This window comes from Pollachius pollachius, assembly GCF_949987615.1.
Source record: "Pollachius pollachius genome assembly, chromosome: 19".
Taxonomy (NCBI): Eukaryota; Metazoa; Chordata; class Actinopteri; order Gadiformes; family Gadidae; genus Pollachius; species Pollachius pollachius.
The window spans coordinates 17,222,096-17,239,704 of NC_136952.1; the positions used below are offsets into that span (position 1 = coordinate 17,222,096).

The 17,609-nt window shown below is 43.8% G+C and overlaps 1 protein-coding gene across 3 annotated transcripts in view; it reads left to right on the forward strand.

The window, feature by feature from the left end:
- Positions 1–336: 336 nt before the first annotated feature.
- The window catches only part of exoc6 (exocyst complex component 6), a gene marked incomplete at its 5' end in the record, with an annotated part of 51,157 nt that continues 33,884 nt past the window's right edge, over positions 337–17,609 (forward strand). For 2 of the 3 annotated variants that reach the window (XM_079756979.1, XM_079756980.1), the window contains 2 exons: positions 6,909–7,014; positions 15,186–15,357. In XM_079756979.1, coding sequence (XP_079613105.1) covers positions 6,917–7,014; positions 15,186–15,357 — 270 coding nt within the window. Of the gene's footprint in view, positions 480–6,908; positions 7,015–15,185; positions 15,358–17,609 lie in introns of those variants that run through there. The other variant, XM_079756978.1, reaches the window with a different exon arrangement.

A 17,609-nucleotide genomic window follows, 5' to 3' on the forward strand; every position in this document is an offset into this window, starting at 1 on the left:
CATGGAGTATAATCAAATGAGTGTGATGAACATTGAATTTGTTTTTGTACTTGACCATCTTTGACCTCAGAGTGCTGTTTCAGCCAACTTTGTTGGATTCAAAGTTCTGTTGGTCACAAGTTCTCTGTTTCCTGTTGCTGCCACTCGTTCTGCTGACACAAGCAGGTGTCCTGCCCTGGAATTTAAAATACACACACACACACACACACACACACACACACACTGACACACACACACACACACCGAGGAGTTCCTTTCGTCTTACTGAATCATTTAGCAGCAGAGTTGTAGTTCTCTGCGGTATAAGCTACCACAGACAGAAGAACCACAGCGGGCATGGAGACGGAGGGAGGGAACACAGTCTTACCTGATCCCCCAACTCAAAGGGAAAAGGACATCAAAGAAGAAGATGAGAAGGCATATGGAAATATATTCACTGAGCTGGAGTCTGTGGATTTGCCACTTGGAACCACCTTAAGGTAGCATTCACCTGCTCTGTAGTCATTTATTGGATCAACTGTGGTCCCTAGAATCAATGGTTGTTCCTGTCGATTGTCTGTGGAAACAATAACTACACTAGTTTAAATAATATATTGATACTGACATATATCTATATATATATATATATCTATATCTATATCTATATCTATATATATATATATATATATATATATATATATATATATATATATAACCTATTAAGTTTCAAAACACTGGCCTTTCTTAATCCAGCAGTTAGAGTAGATTTCAAAAATTGCATACTTTATACCAGCTAGACATTATATTCAGCACTACAGGAATCTCTTCAGGCAGCACGGTCATATGCCCACAACACTACTACTAATGTATACTACTGCTAGTGTATACTACTGCTAATGTATACTACTGATAGTGTATACTACTGCTAATGTATACTACTGATAGTGTATACTACTGCTAGTGTATACTACTGCTGGCCTAATACTACTACTAATGTATACTACTGCTAGTGTATACTACTGCTAGCCTACTACTACTACCAATGTATACTACTGCTAGTGTATACTACTGCTACTACTAATACTACTAATGTATACTACTGCTAGCCTACCACTACTTATGTATACTACTACTACTACACTAATAATAATAAGAACAATATAGTAAATTGAGCACATTCCAGCCCAGTTATTTTCTTATATGTAGGCCAATTATTTATTTTTCAATATTCTATATGATACATTCGAAAATATAAATGAATTCAAGACTGTATTTTGTTGTCGGCTATATGTCAGCCATTCATCATTTCATAAAACAAAAAAATATATAAAATAAATCTGACCATTGTTGATGTTTTTCAGAAATGCAGTTGATTTATGAAATGGTGACTGCATGAATGGCTGACCAACAGCCTAGGGCAAAATACACATCATTATTGAACCTTAAATCAGGGGTTCTCAAACTATATGGGGTCGGGGACCCCCCATAGGGCAGAATTTCTTTCAAGGACCCCCTCACAACCGCAACACAAATGTAATCATATATTCTCATGTCTATTTGTTCTGTTAGATGCTTTTGAACTATTGTATGCTTCAATCATTAAGTGCTAATACCACAATAGTGTTAAATAAGCATTTTATTGCATTTTGGCATAATTTTACAATATGTAAATAGATTTTACTTTTTCTTTTTTTATAAATGTGTGTATAAAAATTTCACCCACATACACACAAATAGTTGGGCCATTTGGTAATTCATCACAGCAAAAAACAATGAAGGACAGTGACAACGATCAGTGCAAAAAACATTGATGTAACAGACAATATACTTTTGAACAAAAAGACAATTGTTTTAGTAGGTAAATCATGAATCAAAGCTAAATCTGTGTATGTGTGTGTGGGGGGGGGGGGGGGAGAGAGGTGTTGAGCAGGTAAAAATGAACTGCAACAATAGTGCAACAGGCTTTTTGATAAGTATAGTGCTAAAAGTCAATGAAAATGTACTGATGCAGTAACAGGTACAGAGAGAATCAAACTTTTTAACTTTTTGAGAGAGAGAGAGAGAGAGAGAGAGAGAGAGAGAGAGAGAGAGAGAGAGAGAGAGAGAGAGAGAAATACAATTAACTGTAACAGTGGAACACGATGTAACAAGTGCAACATGAACTCTTTGATTAATCAAATCAAGTAGTGTTAACAGACAATACAAAAGCACTGATATAAGGTGACAATAATGCATACTCTTTAACATAAAGAGAGATGAATAGGCACCCCATATTAAGAAGATTAATGTGTCACTAATGAGATGGGTGTGCCTGTCTCTCACTACATAGTTTGTCCGGTCTTGGTGTGATGGACGAGAAACAGACTCTAAGATCACTCTCCACATGGAGACAAGCTCTGTACTTTGTCTTCATTGCAGTCAAAGTTGAGAACGATGACTCGCATAAATAAGTAGTAGGAAATAGTAGCAATACTTGCATGGCCTGTGCTGTGAGCTCAGGATACTCACGTGAGAGGGAGGGCCAAAAGTCTACATGGCTCACCTGCTGGAATCGGGCCTTCAGAGTCCGATCACAAGATAAGTCCACCAACCTCCTCTGCTTTGCTAGTGAGGCCGCTACATGTTACTCCTGGAGCCAAGGGATCTCGCACCCAGTCCCAAGCATCAGTATTCACGTCCGTGAAGTACGAATTTAAGTGCTTGCTGAGTGCAGTGAGGTGAGACGTGGCTACCTCTTTCACTGCAGCAACTGACAGGTTGTTTGCGTGAAGATAATCCGTGAGTTGCGGGAACATGTCGGTCACTCCATCTTGGAGTTTTCTTCTCCATAGCTCAGTTTTCCTCATAAAAGCAGTTATTTTGTCGCTTACGTCAAGGATGGATGCATAGCGTCCCTGGATGGAGAGGTTGAGGCTATTGAGAATGTTGAATAAATCGAAAAGATATGCCAATTTGGCAACATACTCGGGGTCGGAAAAAAAATGGAAAATTGCACCTCACTGCAACGAAGTCTCCCCAGAAGCTGCGATACGATATCATCCGACAGGTCATCGATCCTCTGCTTCACGGTGTCATCAGAGAGGGGTATGCTTTTTAATTTATTTGCTGCCTCTGTCCCGAGCATTATCTCCCACTGCTGCTGGGAGGATCAGCTCTTGTGCGATGGTATGAGGCTTCTTGCATTTTGCTATCTGCTGAGCCACTAAAAATGAAGCCTTCTGTGCCCTCTCAGACGTTGTGGCCAAATAAGTGAGTTTTGATCGATGATGGATATATTCTTCACCTTTCCTCACAAAGAATTCCTTTTATTTATCACTGTACTCCGGGTGCTTGGTTAGGAGATGACGCTTTAGCTTAGCCGGCTTCATTGATTCGTTCGCTAACACTTGAAGACACACAACGCACATCGGCTTCCCACCACTGTTCTCAATAAATCCAAAGACAATGTCGTTTTCGTCGTAGCTCCTAACTTTTCCGCCTTGTTTAGGATTATCAGTATTAGGCCTTTTAAAATATTTATCCATTGTGGATTCTCCTCAGTAGGCTACTTAAAAGTTTTCAGACTCGAGAATGTGTTGACAGATTGACATAATGTTAACAGAGTTACTATTGGCCCAAAATGAAAGCAGGGGGAGGGCTGAACACAATGCGCCTGTTTAATTGGCTTTCATTTAGTTATTCAGCTGCGAGAAGTGAAGTTTAAGCCTGAGGGAGTTTGACGTAATGTAAAAGCCGAGTGTTCATTGGTTTAATGTTACGCCGACGGGAGTAATGACGACAGGCCCAGCACTTTCTCCATAAATACCGGTTTGTTTATGTTGTAACAAGCTCTTCACGGACCCCCTGGCAACGCGCCACGGACCCCCGGGGGTCCGGGGACCCCACTTTGAGAACCACTGCCTTAAATGACCAAACAACCTGTACTGTACTAAGAGGTGTTGGTTATTAGATGACTGTATGGTGTCCTGAACAAATTGCCCCATTATGGAAGTGATTCTTAAACTAGGGGTCGCGACCCCAAATGGGGTCTCCAAAAACTTCCGTGGGGTCGCCAATTATTTTCTGTATTCAGTCTGAAATTATTATTATGCCAGGTGAAACAAAGGAAAATATTATTGGGGAAAAAAATCTGCCTTTTTCTTATTTACACGCAGTTAAGAGAAGAGAGAAAATATGTTTTCGTCTTTGATGATAGAAACAATGTAACTATCTGCTCCCACTATATGCAAACTCAACTTGTTCCCGCTATTTCAAGTAAAACAAAATAAAAAGACATAGGTAGCCTACTAGCCAAAATGGAGAGGTGGCTGCTTTAAAGATCGAACAAAAGCTCGGAAGTGTCAGCTACCACTGCGTCTACTCCTCCGCGATCCTCAGATGGGACAAATCTACAGGCCGGTAAGAATAAAAAGGAACAAACGAGGCGTCGGCATTATCAGAAAGAATTTCTGAAATATGGATTCATTTGCCAAATAAAAGATAACCTCGACCACCCACAATGTGTGATTTGCGGCATTTGGCGAATGGCGAATGAGAGCTTAAAACCTGTCAAAATGAAACGACATCTCGTAACCCGCCATCCCGAGGACGCTACGAAACCAATGACTTTCTTTCTGCGAAACGAAGCTACCCTGCAAGGGCAGCAGACCGTAATGCATAGGCCAGCTACCTTGCCCACCAAAGCCTTGGCAGCTTCCTACGAAGTGGCTCACCTTGTGGCAAAAGCACAGAAGCCACGCACAATTGCCGAAAGCCTCATCCTCCCTGCAGCAATTGCGATGACTACCGCAATGCATGGTGAAAAGATTGCAAGTGCACTCAAGCAAATCCCCCTCTCCAATGATACAGTGTCCAAGCGCATTATCGAGATCGCTTATGACATGAAATGTCAGATAATCGAGAGAGTAAAAAACTGCAGGTTTTCTTTACAGTTAGATGAGTCTACTGACGTGGCAAGTGTCGCGCAATAATTGGTGTTTGTTCGCTACAGTTATGAAGGAAAACTTCCCGAGGACATGCTGTTCTGCTCTCCGATGGAAGGAAGGTGTACCGGTAGTGACATTTTTAATTGTCTCAATGGTTGGATGGAAGACGCAGGGTTGCAATGGGCCAACTGCCTAAGCATATGGACAGACGGTGCGGCAGCTATGTTGGGGAAAAATAAAGGGCTGAAAGCAAAGGTCCTTAGCGTTGCACCACATGCCAAGTTCACCCATTGCATTATCGACAGAGAGGCCCTGGCATCCAAGACAATTGAGCCCGAGCTTAAGAATGTTCTCGAGACAGCAATTAAAATGGTGAATTTCATCAAATCTCGCCCACTCAATACTAGACTCTTCACCCTTATCTGTCAGGAAATGGGGTCTACACACGAATCGCTTATTTTCCATTCTGAAGTTAGGTGGCTTTCACGGGGCAAGGTCCTTACACGCCTGTTTGAGTTTCGAAGCGAGGTGCGCACCTTCCTCTCAGACGCAAACTCCGCTTTTGCGCATTATCTCACTGACTCGGAATGGATAGCCCTTGCTTATTTATCATGCATATTCGACAAATTAAATATGCTCAAACTGTCACTACAAGGCCTCAACACTAACATCCTGACCCTCTCGGACAAAGTGAATTCTTTCACAAAAAAGCTGCAGCGTTGGGCAGTCCGTGCGGAGAGTGGAGATTTTGAGGTGTTTTCGGAGCTGCATGACTTTTTGGAGGAGGATGACGTGAGTCGTGTGTGTGTGTGTGTGTGTGTGTGTGTGTGTGTGTGTGTGTGTGTGTGTGTGTGTGTGTGTGTGTGTGTGCGTGCGTGTGTGTGTGTGTCTGTGCTTGTGTGTGTGTGTGTGCGCGCGCCACGCACATACCGTTCTGATCTGATAGCAGCAGCCTACACTTGTTTAATCGTGATTGTTTGGTTTTCTCGGTTCTTGTTCATACGGAATAAATAAAACTAATTACTTTGCTTTCTATTTTTTGATTGATTTAGTTGTTAACGTTTGAGGGGGTATTTTGAGTAAGGACTTAGAATGGGTTTAGGGAAAGTGGGGTCGTCAGACCTCGCCATACTTTTTTGTGGGGTCGCCAGACAAAAAGTTTAAGAACCACTGCATTAGGGGACAATAAAGTTTTTGTTTTTTTTACTTGAATGGAGCCAACCTCAGACCTCCAGGAACCGCAACACAGCACCAACACCCGTTACCCTGGGGTCTGCCCCCACAGGTCTCTGTTACCCTGGTCTCTGCTCCCACAGACAGGTCTCTGTTACCCTGGGGTCTGAACCCACAGACAGGTCTCTGTTACCCTGGTCTCTGCCCCCACAGACAGGTCTCTGTTACCCTGGGGTCTGAACCCACAGACAGGTCTCTGTTACCCTGGGGTCTGCCCCCACAGACAGGTCTCTGTTACCCTGGTGTCTGCCCCCACAGACAGGCCCCTTTACCCTGGGGTCTGCCCCCACAGACAGGTCTCTGTTACCCTGGGGTCTGAACCCACAAACAGGTCTCTGTTACCCTGGTGTCTACCCCCACAGACAGGCCCCTTTACCCTGGGGTCTGCCCCCACAGACGGGTCTCTGTTACCCTGGGGTCTGAACCCACAGACAGGTCACTCTTACCCTGGTGTCTGCCCCCACAGACAGGCCCCTTTACCCTGGGGTCTGCCCCCACAGACAGGTCTCTGTTACCCTGGGGTCTGAACCCACAGACAGGTCACTGTTACCCTGGTGTCTGCCCCCACAGGTCTCTCTGTTACCCTGGGGTCTGAACCCACAGACAGGTCTCTGTTACCCTGGTGTCTTCCCCAACAGGTCTCTGTTATCCTGGTGTCTGCCACCATAGACAGGTCTCTGTACTACGGGTGTCAGCTGCCCCCAGTGGCGGCTTTCCGTACTGCGGGTGTCTGCTGCAGCTCTGTCAGGTCTGAGGTGAGAGATACTCATACAACCATCATGGCGGACAGTGAGACCCTGGAGTGTGTCACAGAGCACGAACGGATCCTGCAGGAGATCGAGAGCACTGACACGGCGTGTGTTGGTCCAACGCTTCGGTAGGGAATCGAGGCTAACCGCTGAATGTCAGCGGTCGTTCTGTACGTGTCACTGTCTGCGCTCAGTACACTGGAGACCTCTGTTAGCTGCCCATCTAGCAGCGCCTACCTGGACGGTAGCTGGTTTAGCCGAGCAGCTAACAGCCGAGCAGCTAACAGCCGAGCTAACGGGCAGGTTAGGTTGAATAGGGAAGCTAACTAGCCATCCGGCTAGTTAGCTGCTAGCTGCTCGGCTAAACCAGCTACCAGCCGGCTAATAGCAGTTTAGGTTGAACGGGGAAGCCAACCAGCCGGATGGCTAACCTCTCTTCGTAACCTCTCTTCATCTAACAACAGAAGCGGAACCGTTACATGCATGTCTTGTACGTTTCATCCGTGAGCAGCAGTCTTTGAGACGTCTGCTCTCAGGACGGGAGACGTGATGAGTGGTGTGGCTCTAGGTTGTTATTTGTCCCTCAGGTTAACCAACATCGTTAGCTAAATGGGCAAGTGCTGCTCACGTCACATCATTTGCATATCTTATTATACACTCACTGAATGGAGAAATCATGCATTGTAATTCAATTGTATCATGTTTGTTTGCAGACCAGTAGTTAGTAACGAATAGCTGAAAGGCAGTTTCTAATGCATTAAAGTCATGCGAGGCTGCTGAGTTTAACATCAAGGGGGCCTCCCTGTCAAACCTGGGAGCATGGACCATCTATCATAGGACCTGTCAATCAAGCCTGACTTTACACATGCCTGCAGGCGGCCTTTTTTTTTTTTACAGTGATCAGTCAGCAGTCACCTCTGTTAACGTAGATGAGTTATGAAAGGAATGGAAAACATCTATCTTTGCATTTTTTAGGGAACATATTTTTTAGATTTAACGTCTTGTTCGTCTATTCAGATGGTTCACATGGATTTAATAGGTCTGTTGTGGTTTTGACAAGCGCGGAAATTAATGCATTTAAACTTGGTTACTCTTGCCTCTGTTAGGATTCATGCTGACAGGATAAGTGAGGCTGTCTATCATTGATGTTGCCGTGCTGGCATGAGGTGTGATTCAGTTTAAATTATTACAATACAATTATATAAACATTACACACACACACACACACACACACACACACACACACACACTTTCATTTGGTTATTATGTGAAGCAGATGTTTGGGGGGGGGGGGGGGGGGGTTGGGTACAGAGAGTACAGCCCATTGTGTTATGAACAAACTTATCTGTTTGACTGGCAGTTGTCTTGATCACTGAGATAGCATTGACTTGACTTGTCAAGTCAAATGATTGCAGTTGGTGTGAAAAATAAATATCCTTGATGTAGTAAACTACTGTTGCCATGTTGCATTAGCTCAGCTTGCTACATTTCATCAGTGTAGGGAAGCTTCTTTCAATGTAGAGTAACTGGTAGTTTAGCTCACTACACTGTCAAATTAAGATGTCCCAACACTGCGATTATCGTTATATATTGACATATTACTAAAGATGGCTTCCCTCATCATTAGGTTGTTATTTTTGATATCCTAGCTATAAAGATGAAAGTATTAGTGAGGCACACAGAGTAAGGGGAGCTAGACCCATTGGGCCCGGTATGGAGAATTCCAACGTCCACTATAAGCTTTTTTTTACCGTTAGGTTTCAGAACGAATATCAGAATATTGGGTTAGGGTCCATTCATAATGCAAATCTTTCACTTCCTGTAAATGCAGCAGGGAATGCGACTGCTGCAGAATCAGGTTTTATCAACTGATAGTTTTCTAAAGGGGTACAATTGGTAAAACAAATATTAATAATGCCAAATAGCAAAAAAACAATATCACGTCAGTGGCTTTGGGATGTACAGTCTGAGATTGACCTGGTTTCAGCAGAGCTTCAATGCAGCCTAAAATTGTCCTAGGCCTACCTCAAATTATCACAAAGCAAATAAGGGGTTTGAACAGTTTGCAAATACATTTGAAATGAGTTTCCCGGCAGGACGAGGGCTATTTACCCTGTGATAAATCACTTTATCGCCATAAAGGAAAAACATCTCTTCCTGTTCTATTCATGTTTACTAAATAACCAACAGGTTAATGCTATAACTAAATTATCAATAGTAGGTGGAGCTTTATGGTGTTCTCAGACGTCCAGCGCCATTACATATATTTCATGACTGTAATACTCGGACGACATGTTACTTTGCCTTCTGCCCGACATCCCCAAATATGCATAGACATTAAAAAACATGAATATGTTTTGTATACAATTTTTCATCAAAACAAAACGAATATCCGAATACTGAATTGAGATTTGAATAGCGCCCTGACGAACGGACATCCAGTTGTTGTATTACTCAGGCTCAGCCCTGGTTGGCCGATGGGTTTTGTGTCAGGGTGGTAAGAAAGTTACTATCCATAGAAGAGGAGTCACTCTTCCACATGATGCTGTAGCCTGGGCACTGCACCAGTCTCACCAGCTCATGTTTCATTGGCTCCTCAGATACAGTCTGGCTCCCCTCCCATACAAAAGATTTCTGTCCGGTACGAGATAGACCTACTAATCACAACCGTTTATCTAGCATGAGGCGGGATAAATCAGAGGAGCTGTAGAGGTGTCAACAACAACAAAGATGGCTGCTGCTGTGTAAAACGCTCTGTTGATTTGCCATCGAGACAGAATAACTCGACATCTCTTTCCTCTCGAACCAACTCTTCGCCTCCTCCTCCTATATATATTGAATACTGATCTTCCTAGACATAACAGGCAGGTGGTAAGGTCATATAGTCCAGTTGTGATCTATATCATCAATATATTATATATATGTGTACATTATTTTTTTTACCAGCACCAATTCATTATTTAGGAGTTTGTTGCATTAGAACATAAATCACGGAAGGGGTATCATGGGGTGGAAAAGAGCAGGAGAGAGCGCTTTTCCCTCAGTTCTCCCAGACGGTCATATAAAGGCAGCCGTAGCATCAGTTTTAGCCCAAATAGATCTTTAACAGCCATCAAACACCAATGTCAAAGAATCTGTAGTTTTGTCAGAAGAAAAGTGATGCAGTGCACACATTTAAGCAGAACTCACAGTATACTGGTTTACTTAAGTGTAGGAAGCAGCCTGTAAGGTAAAGCAGAAGTGGAGAACACCAGAGGGGACTTTGTCCAGTTTAGCTGTTGCTGCGTTTACAAGCACCAACCAGTCGTCAGCTGATTAAAACACTAGCAAAGTCTCTACTACACGGCACTCTCCACCTGGGTGACTTCTATTGGTGGTGTTAAAAATCTGGTCTATTATAAAGATGGCGGTAAATTATAGTTGGCCTGGGGCTCCATGCTGCCATGTACGAGATATCTCCCTGAGTGTGTATGGTGATGGCTGGTTTAACCCGTTGCACACTTATTACTCGATGTACAACCGGTGTGGAGCCTCACCTAGCCCCAGGGTCCAATCAGACTCAGCCAGGTGAGGCTGATTAAACCAGCCATCATCCACACACACTCCCACACGCCAAATGTGTGCTTGTGAAAGTGCCAGATGTTCTCATGTGACATGAATGTTGGAATCCAGGGGCGCTACTCTGGAGAGTGGCATCATTTCCTGTGTCCCTAGGAAGCAGGAAGACTCTGACCTATTGGTTGCAGCTGCTAGCTGCTTCATAGTGATAATAACAGGAAATAGGAAGCTCATAAGGGAGTATGCAGGCTGCAGATTTCTTTATCCCTCTCCCCTTTGTTCTGTGTATGTCTGATGTGTTGTCTATAGCAGTGGTTCCAATCTGAGCATATCAAATACCAGTCCCCTCCTCAACTATATGCAATATGACCTTAACTTTCCTTTTCATGCAAATATTAACAGAAGAATCACTATTGTTAAAGAATCACTTTCACTGCGGCAGCTGTTGGCTCATGATATGAGAAATCAGTGGGAGGATTGTTGATGAGTAATACCCTAATTACGACCGCATGAGTTACGACCGCACAGTAGAGAACACCACGCTCATAATAGTAGAGAACACCAGGCTCATCAGATTGGAGAACACCACGCTCATCACAGTAGAGAACACCACACTCATCACAGTAGAGAACGCCAGGCTCATCAGATTAGAGAACACCACCCTCATCACAGTAGAGAACACCACGCTCATCACAGAGTAGAGACCAACACGCTCATCACAGTAGAGAACACCACGCTCATCACAGAGTAGAGAACACCGGGCTCATCACAGTAGAGAACACCATGCTCATCACAGTAGAGAACACCACGCTCATCACAGTAGAGAACACCACGCTCATCACAGTAGAGAACACCACGCTCATCACAGTAGAGTACACCACGCTCATCACAGTAGAGAACACCAGGCTCATCACAGAGTAGAGAACACCAGGCTCATCACAGTAGAGAACACCACGCTCATCACAGTAGAGTACACCACGCTCATCACAGTAGAGAACACCAGGCTCATCACAGAGTAGAGAACACCAGGCTCATTACAGTAGAGAACACCACGCTCATCACAGAGAACACCACGCTCATCACAGAGAACACCACGCTCATCACAGTAGAGAACACCACGCTCATCACAGTAGAGAACACCAGGCTCATCACAGAGTAGAGAACACCAGGCTCATCACAGTAGAGAACACCACGCTCATCACAGAGAACACCACGCTCATCACAGAGAACACCACGCTCATCACAGTAGAGAACACCAGGCTCATCACAGAGTAGAGAACACCAGGCTCATCACAGTAGAGAACACCACGCTCATCAAAGTAGAGAACACCAGGCTCATCACAGAGTAGAGAACACCAGGCTCATCACAGTATAGAACACCACGCTCATCACAGTAGAGAACACCACGCTCATCACAGTAGAGAACACCACGCTCATCACAGTAGATAACACCACGCTCATCACAGTTGAGAACACCAGGCTCATCAGAGTAGAGAACACCAGGCTCATCACAGTAGAGAACACCACGCTCATCACAGTAGAGAATACAACGCTCATCACAGTAGAGAACACCATGCTCATCACAGTAGAGAACACCACACTCTTTACAGTAGAGATCGACACGCTCATCACAGAGGAGGGAGGAGAGAGGCTGCTGTAATGAAGTGTTGCTCAAATGAAGCCTAATATGTTGAGTACCGTTCACATTTGAACCCACCGGAACCAGGGGACCCACTGGTACCAGAACCCAACAGAATCTCTTGGGAGGTTCACTCTCTTGGGTGGGAAGAACTAAAATGTAACTTCAGTTGTATGATAATACGATTTCAACATCTCTCCTTCCCAAACCCTCCAAACATCAGCCTTCTATGTACTGGCGGTCCGTACACGTTTCATGTGTCCAGGTCACTTCACTGACCGTGTTCAAACGCAGCTTTTAAATCAGGAAGGGTTTTCTGTGGCTGAAAGTTAGGTACATGGAATTGCAAGATGGGAGGAGCCATGCAAATACGCAGCATATTTCCATAAAGTGCATTGGTCCTACTGCCCTTCCCCGTGGTTCAGCCCTCTGCTGGTGGAGCCAGAACCAGAACATATCTGCAAAGATACACACGGGGCCCAAAGAAACAACCTGCATTTATACTTCTCTGTCGCATTAATGTGTACACAAGGGGGCAGTATAGCGCTTCTTGCCCCGAATGTACAACCCGGTAGTGGAATCGTTAGTCTCTCGTACTGCCCCATTGAAAGAGATCCTTGAATATTATCTTATAATCAGATTGTTGTTTATATTTGACCTAACACTACATTTTTGAGACGGTTGGTGGGTAGGCTCTCTGTTGTTTACTCGTTGGTACCCTTATTATGAGGAGTGTGTGAGTAGTATATACACTTCATACAGGTCTAGTGGGGACATTAGAAGTGTGTGAGTAGTATCTACACCTCATACAGGTCTAGTGGGGTTTTCCATTCCTCAATGGGAAAGAACAATTTGCCTGACCCATGTTACTTATGATTCTTTGCATGGTTTTATTGTATCTCGCTTACATGGGGGATTTCAATGAACCAATTCAACTGTGATCCAATTTAAAACACATTAAAGATCTTCTACTGTAACAGTGAATTGCATGAAAAAACACATATGCTACTGAGTGTAATACAACTATTAAGCGATAATGTTTAAATGTGTTATTCATTATTATACATTTTCAAGGTGTAAGTGTAAAGAGGAATCATCCTTTATCTCCCACACACTCCATCATTGGAATTGTGACTGCCAGACTCATACATGTCATAAAAGTCGTTCGAATCATGTCTAAACAATATTTCAGAACAACGGTTAAGAGCCGAGCTGAAGCATTAAGAACCATGAAGTGTAAATATTTGTGCAAATGTGTTAAAAGTAAGGAGATTTGAAAGTGTAGTTCTAAACATGCCACTGTGTTTGGCCGACACTAGGTGGTGCTAACGCCTTGTGGTCGCTTTACAAAGACTTTTGGATACTTCACCATCGCCTCATATTCTATTGAGGGTTTAGATCTTTTCTTGCGGCTGAAATATGTTTGTTTTGTTTCATTGTGATGTTTCACAAATGAAAGAAGCTTTCCAACCCTTTTTGTTCAAGTGTCAGAGTTATTATATCTGAACAGAGAAGCTAATACAATGATATACATATTATACCTGTGTTCTATTCTGATATTCTGTTGTAAAGCAAGCTATGGAATAGCTTGTTTTACAACAGAATACCATTTATGCTATGGAATAATATTTTTATACTGCTTCCCAACTTTAATCATCCTTTTAATTTGTCTCCTATATTTCCTTTAGAGTGTTAAAGAGTGTTAGTTTATTACTGACAACAGACATTAGAATTAGAATGTGGCCCGGAACAGCCTAATTAGCACCACATTCTCCCATAATGCAAAATGAGAAAGCCTCACGCACAAAGAGAGTGTATTCTATTATACAAACATTGAAAGCGACAGAAACGTTGTTTCATCATGTTTCATTAACAGATAATACAGAAGGTATGCTTTGGCATAATGTAATTATAAATCTCAACACCGATTTTGTAATAAACAGAACCGTTTTCTAACATAAATATGAGTTCCCCTAGCCTGTCTATGGTCTCCCAGTGGCTAAAACTTGCATTCAGTGTAAAACGAGCACTAGGTGTTCTGCTCGCCTTTGAAAAAACGGAGGCTCAAGCGCGCTGATTTGGAATGTGGTCCCATATGTCGTCATAAAGGATCTAAACTCCTCCCCTTTCTCTCCCTGGCCCGCCCAGAGGTATTTCCACAACGAGACTCGTACTGGGGGTTATCTCAGCCATGGTTGAGAATGAATTGGGGGAAAGGAACTTTGGCTTTGACTCCCTGAAGTGCATGAACCACGACATGGAGGAGAAAGGGATTGTTGGCCTCGAATGTCTCCCGCTTGAGCCCCGCTTCCCGCTGCCGAGGGACCACCGCCTCGGCGCTGCAGGAGGCGGTGGTGCCTAATCGCTGACCGCTGCCGAGGCGGTGGTCCCTCGGCAGCAAGGCTCCGGTGGGAGACAACCGCGGTCAACAATCCCTTTCTCCTCCATGTCGTGGTTCAGTCTACTTCAGATTGATGTGGACGTGGAAGAACAAGAGACGTCAGAGAACCCTACACGGTCATTTTAGATTCATAATATCGTCTGGAGGCTCACACAGCTTTTGGCCGTGATAATATATATTATACGATATAAATATCCATGTATAATATGATATTATTTAGATATAGAGCTCCAGGACTCCTGTGTGTTCTAGAATATTAAAAGAACACGGCTAAAGGCTGTGTGCACCTCGCCATACACCACTGTAAACAGAGTGCTTGGTACCGTGGCTGCAAGCTGCTCAGGGCCACACGCCCACCCTCCTCCTTGACCCACCTCGCTCCTCCTCATTTGCATTATAGCTACAGACACCAAAACAGCGCATTTGGGGGAAGCTCAATGTGCGACTGGCTCAGAGTGGCTGTAACTCTGCACCACGGCTGAATTTCGGGAACGTCTTTGAATACTGTGTTAGTGGCCTACTATATTAAAGCATCCATAAAATAGCATGTCATGGGACCTTTAAAAATAGCCTAAATAGTTTGGCCTTCAGTATTGTGCATACGGCAAACATCTCACATCTTCCTTCCATTACTCACCCAGATCAACCTGTTCCTTGGCCTGCAGATGACCTGACTCATCTTCTCACCCTGTTGTTCTCAGGTCAGTTTATGATGACCAGCCCAACGCCCACAAGCGCTTCATGGAGAAGCTGGATGCCAGAATACGAAACCACGACCGTGAGATCGAGAAGATGTGCAACTTTCACCATCAGGGCTTTGTGGACGCTATAACCGAGCTGCTCAAAGTCCGTGCAGACGCAGAGAAGCTCATGGTGAGTCGCTGTACCCAGGGCGGCTTCCTGATTGGCTGTGTTTGTAACTCGTGACTTAGACATGTCCCGGCTACATAGGATGTTTCAACAGTAATGCGGAGCCTTTCATAATGCAGCGCTGTGTATATATGCATATTTTCATTTAAACGTCTGATTTAATTTATTTTTTCAATTAATTTACTTTTGCGATTCTGTACAAGTTGCTATAGTGATTGTGATTTCTTTATTTTTGGTTGAACCTATGGATTTTAACGTTGTGGTTCGAGTGTACTGAGCTCTGGGGGTCAGCCATTGATTTTTATATCACTGGGTGATACAGAACAGAATTGATGAAAATCAACCAGGCGAATACAATATAGCACCCTCTGTAGGGCGGTACCATTTAGGGTTTCCACAAAGATTACATCGTTTTTTTAGGCTTTATCGTTTTTGCAAAAAATAATTGCTGTCCAACAATACCGGTCTTCAATCAGCAGATGTATCCAGCTGAATTGTGTTTCATTAAGGCTAACGTTTCGTGCAGAGTACTTTGTAATGCCCCGATTGTGAAGAAATACTGACCCAACGACGGCCCTAGAGAGGAGTGCTGCTGCTCGTCTCCTGGGCAGGTTAACACCGCAAGACACACTCAGACCGGATCAAGTCTTTAGTTCAGTGTCACCTCGCTAATTCAGAGCATGAATATCTGTTGAAGAGAAAATAAAATCCCTAAAGTTGCCTCGGTTGCAACCATGCAAGTTGAAGATATTTATCTACGCACACAATCATATTTAAGAGCATATGATGTGCAATCCAGCTGTGGCACTGTACAGCCCTGAGTCAACTTTGGGGCACGTCCAAGAGAGGGTGAGGTTTCCAACAATCTTCTAATATAACGCCACAGTGGGTGTGGAGACGAGCTTCGTCCGACCAGTAGGTGATTCTGATGTCCGAATCCCAGAGAGGGTTATGCTTGTCGGACACTGATGGCATGACGCCACGGTGTGGGCGGTGAATTTAATATAAAACATCAGGCTTTATAACGGCCCTTCACAACAACGGAAAACCAGTATCCCAAATGGGACATAGCCATGGGGACTACAGGTCCCCCTCCTTCCTTTTGACTTTTAGCCTAAACATTCATTTATATTGTATTCTCTCTAGAGCCGAATGTCCATTCTAGGCCACTGGAGAAACATGGAGGTGCAACATGGTGGCCCCCATGAAGACAGCCCGCTCCTTATTTAGATATAAAGAGTTTATTGCAAGTTAGCAAACAGAAGGATTGCTATTTTCATGGGATTCTACTCTAATCAAATCATACGTGAATTCAGACGTGAATATTCTATTCCATTTCTGCCAAGTCGGTTCCACTAGATGCCACTAAACTCTACACATTGCCTCGTTAATATAAACTGTGTAACATTTTAACGTCATACACAGGAGTGTATCTTTTTAGAAAGCGTTTTCGCTAAAACGCTTCTACGTTCTCTAATTCATATGTAACTTAAAGAAAACACATCACCAAATATTTCCAATATCACAAATAAGAAATCTATATTTTGTGATAATTATTTTCGTAAAATTATATATTATTCCCTTTATGAAAATCCCTCCCCTTTTTATTTGGCTATTCAAATTGGGCAAATAAAATATGTTCCTTTTTAAGTTTAAAGAAATTCAAACTGTAGGTTCAATTCTAATATGTTGATGGTTTTGAAATAAATCAGGTTAAGTTTCATAGTGCTGGAGCTAATTTAGCTTTATGCCACCACACCCAGACTCAGCCAATAGACGGCTCTGTCCGGGCCTCGTGTCCTGCCCTGTGGTTGCCCTTCTCTCTACCCTCCACTTGTGGAGCGTATTCCCTTTGAAAGGGGCTGTCATCGGAAAGCCCAGTGGTCAATTGGGTCATGGCTCTTAGACGTTTGACAAGAACCAAGTTCAAAAATCCCCGTCCAGAATCGAGAAGTTTGTCACTGAATCTGTGAGAAAGGGCCTGTCACAAGGCATTAGCCGGAATAAAGAGCCCCATGCACTGAGCACAAGTTCAGGGCCTCACGGCTTGGGGACTCCAAATAGGCCGCATTGTCCCTGCCCTCTCATGGACAATGAGCTGATTACAAGGCTGAGTAGTTGCTCGGTGGAAAGCTACAGTGAGAGAAAGTAAGGGACGGTAGAGGTACATAAGGGAGGGGAGGTACATGAGGGAGAGGAGGTAGAGGTACATAAGGGAGGGAAGGTAGAGGGACATAAGGGAGGGGAGGTAGAGG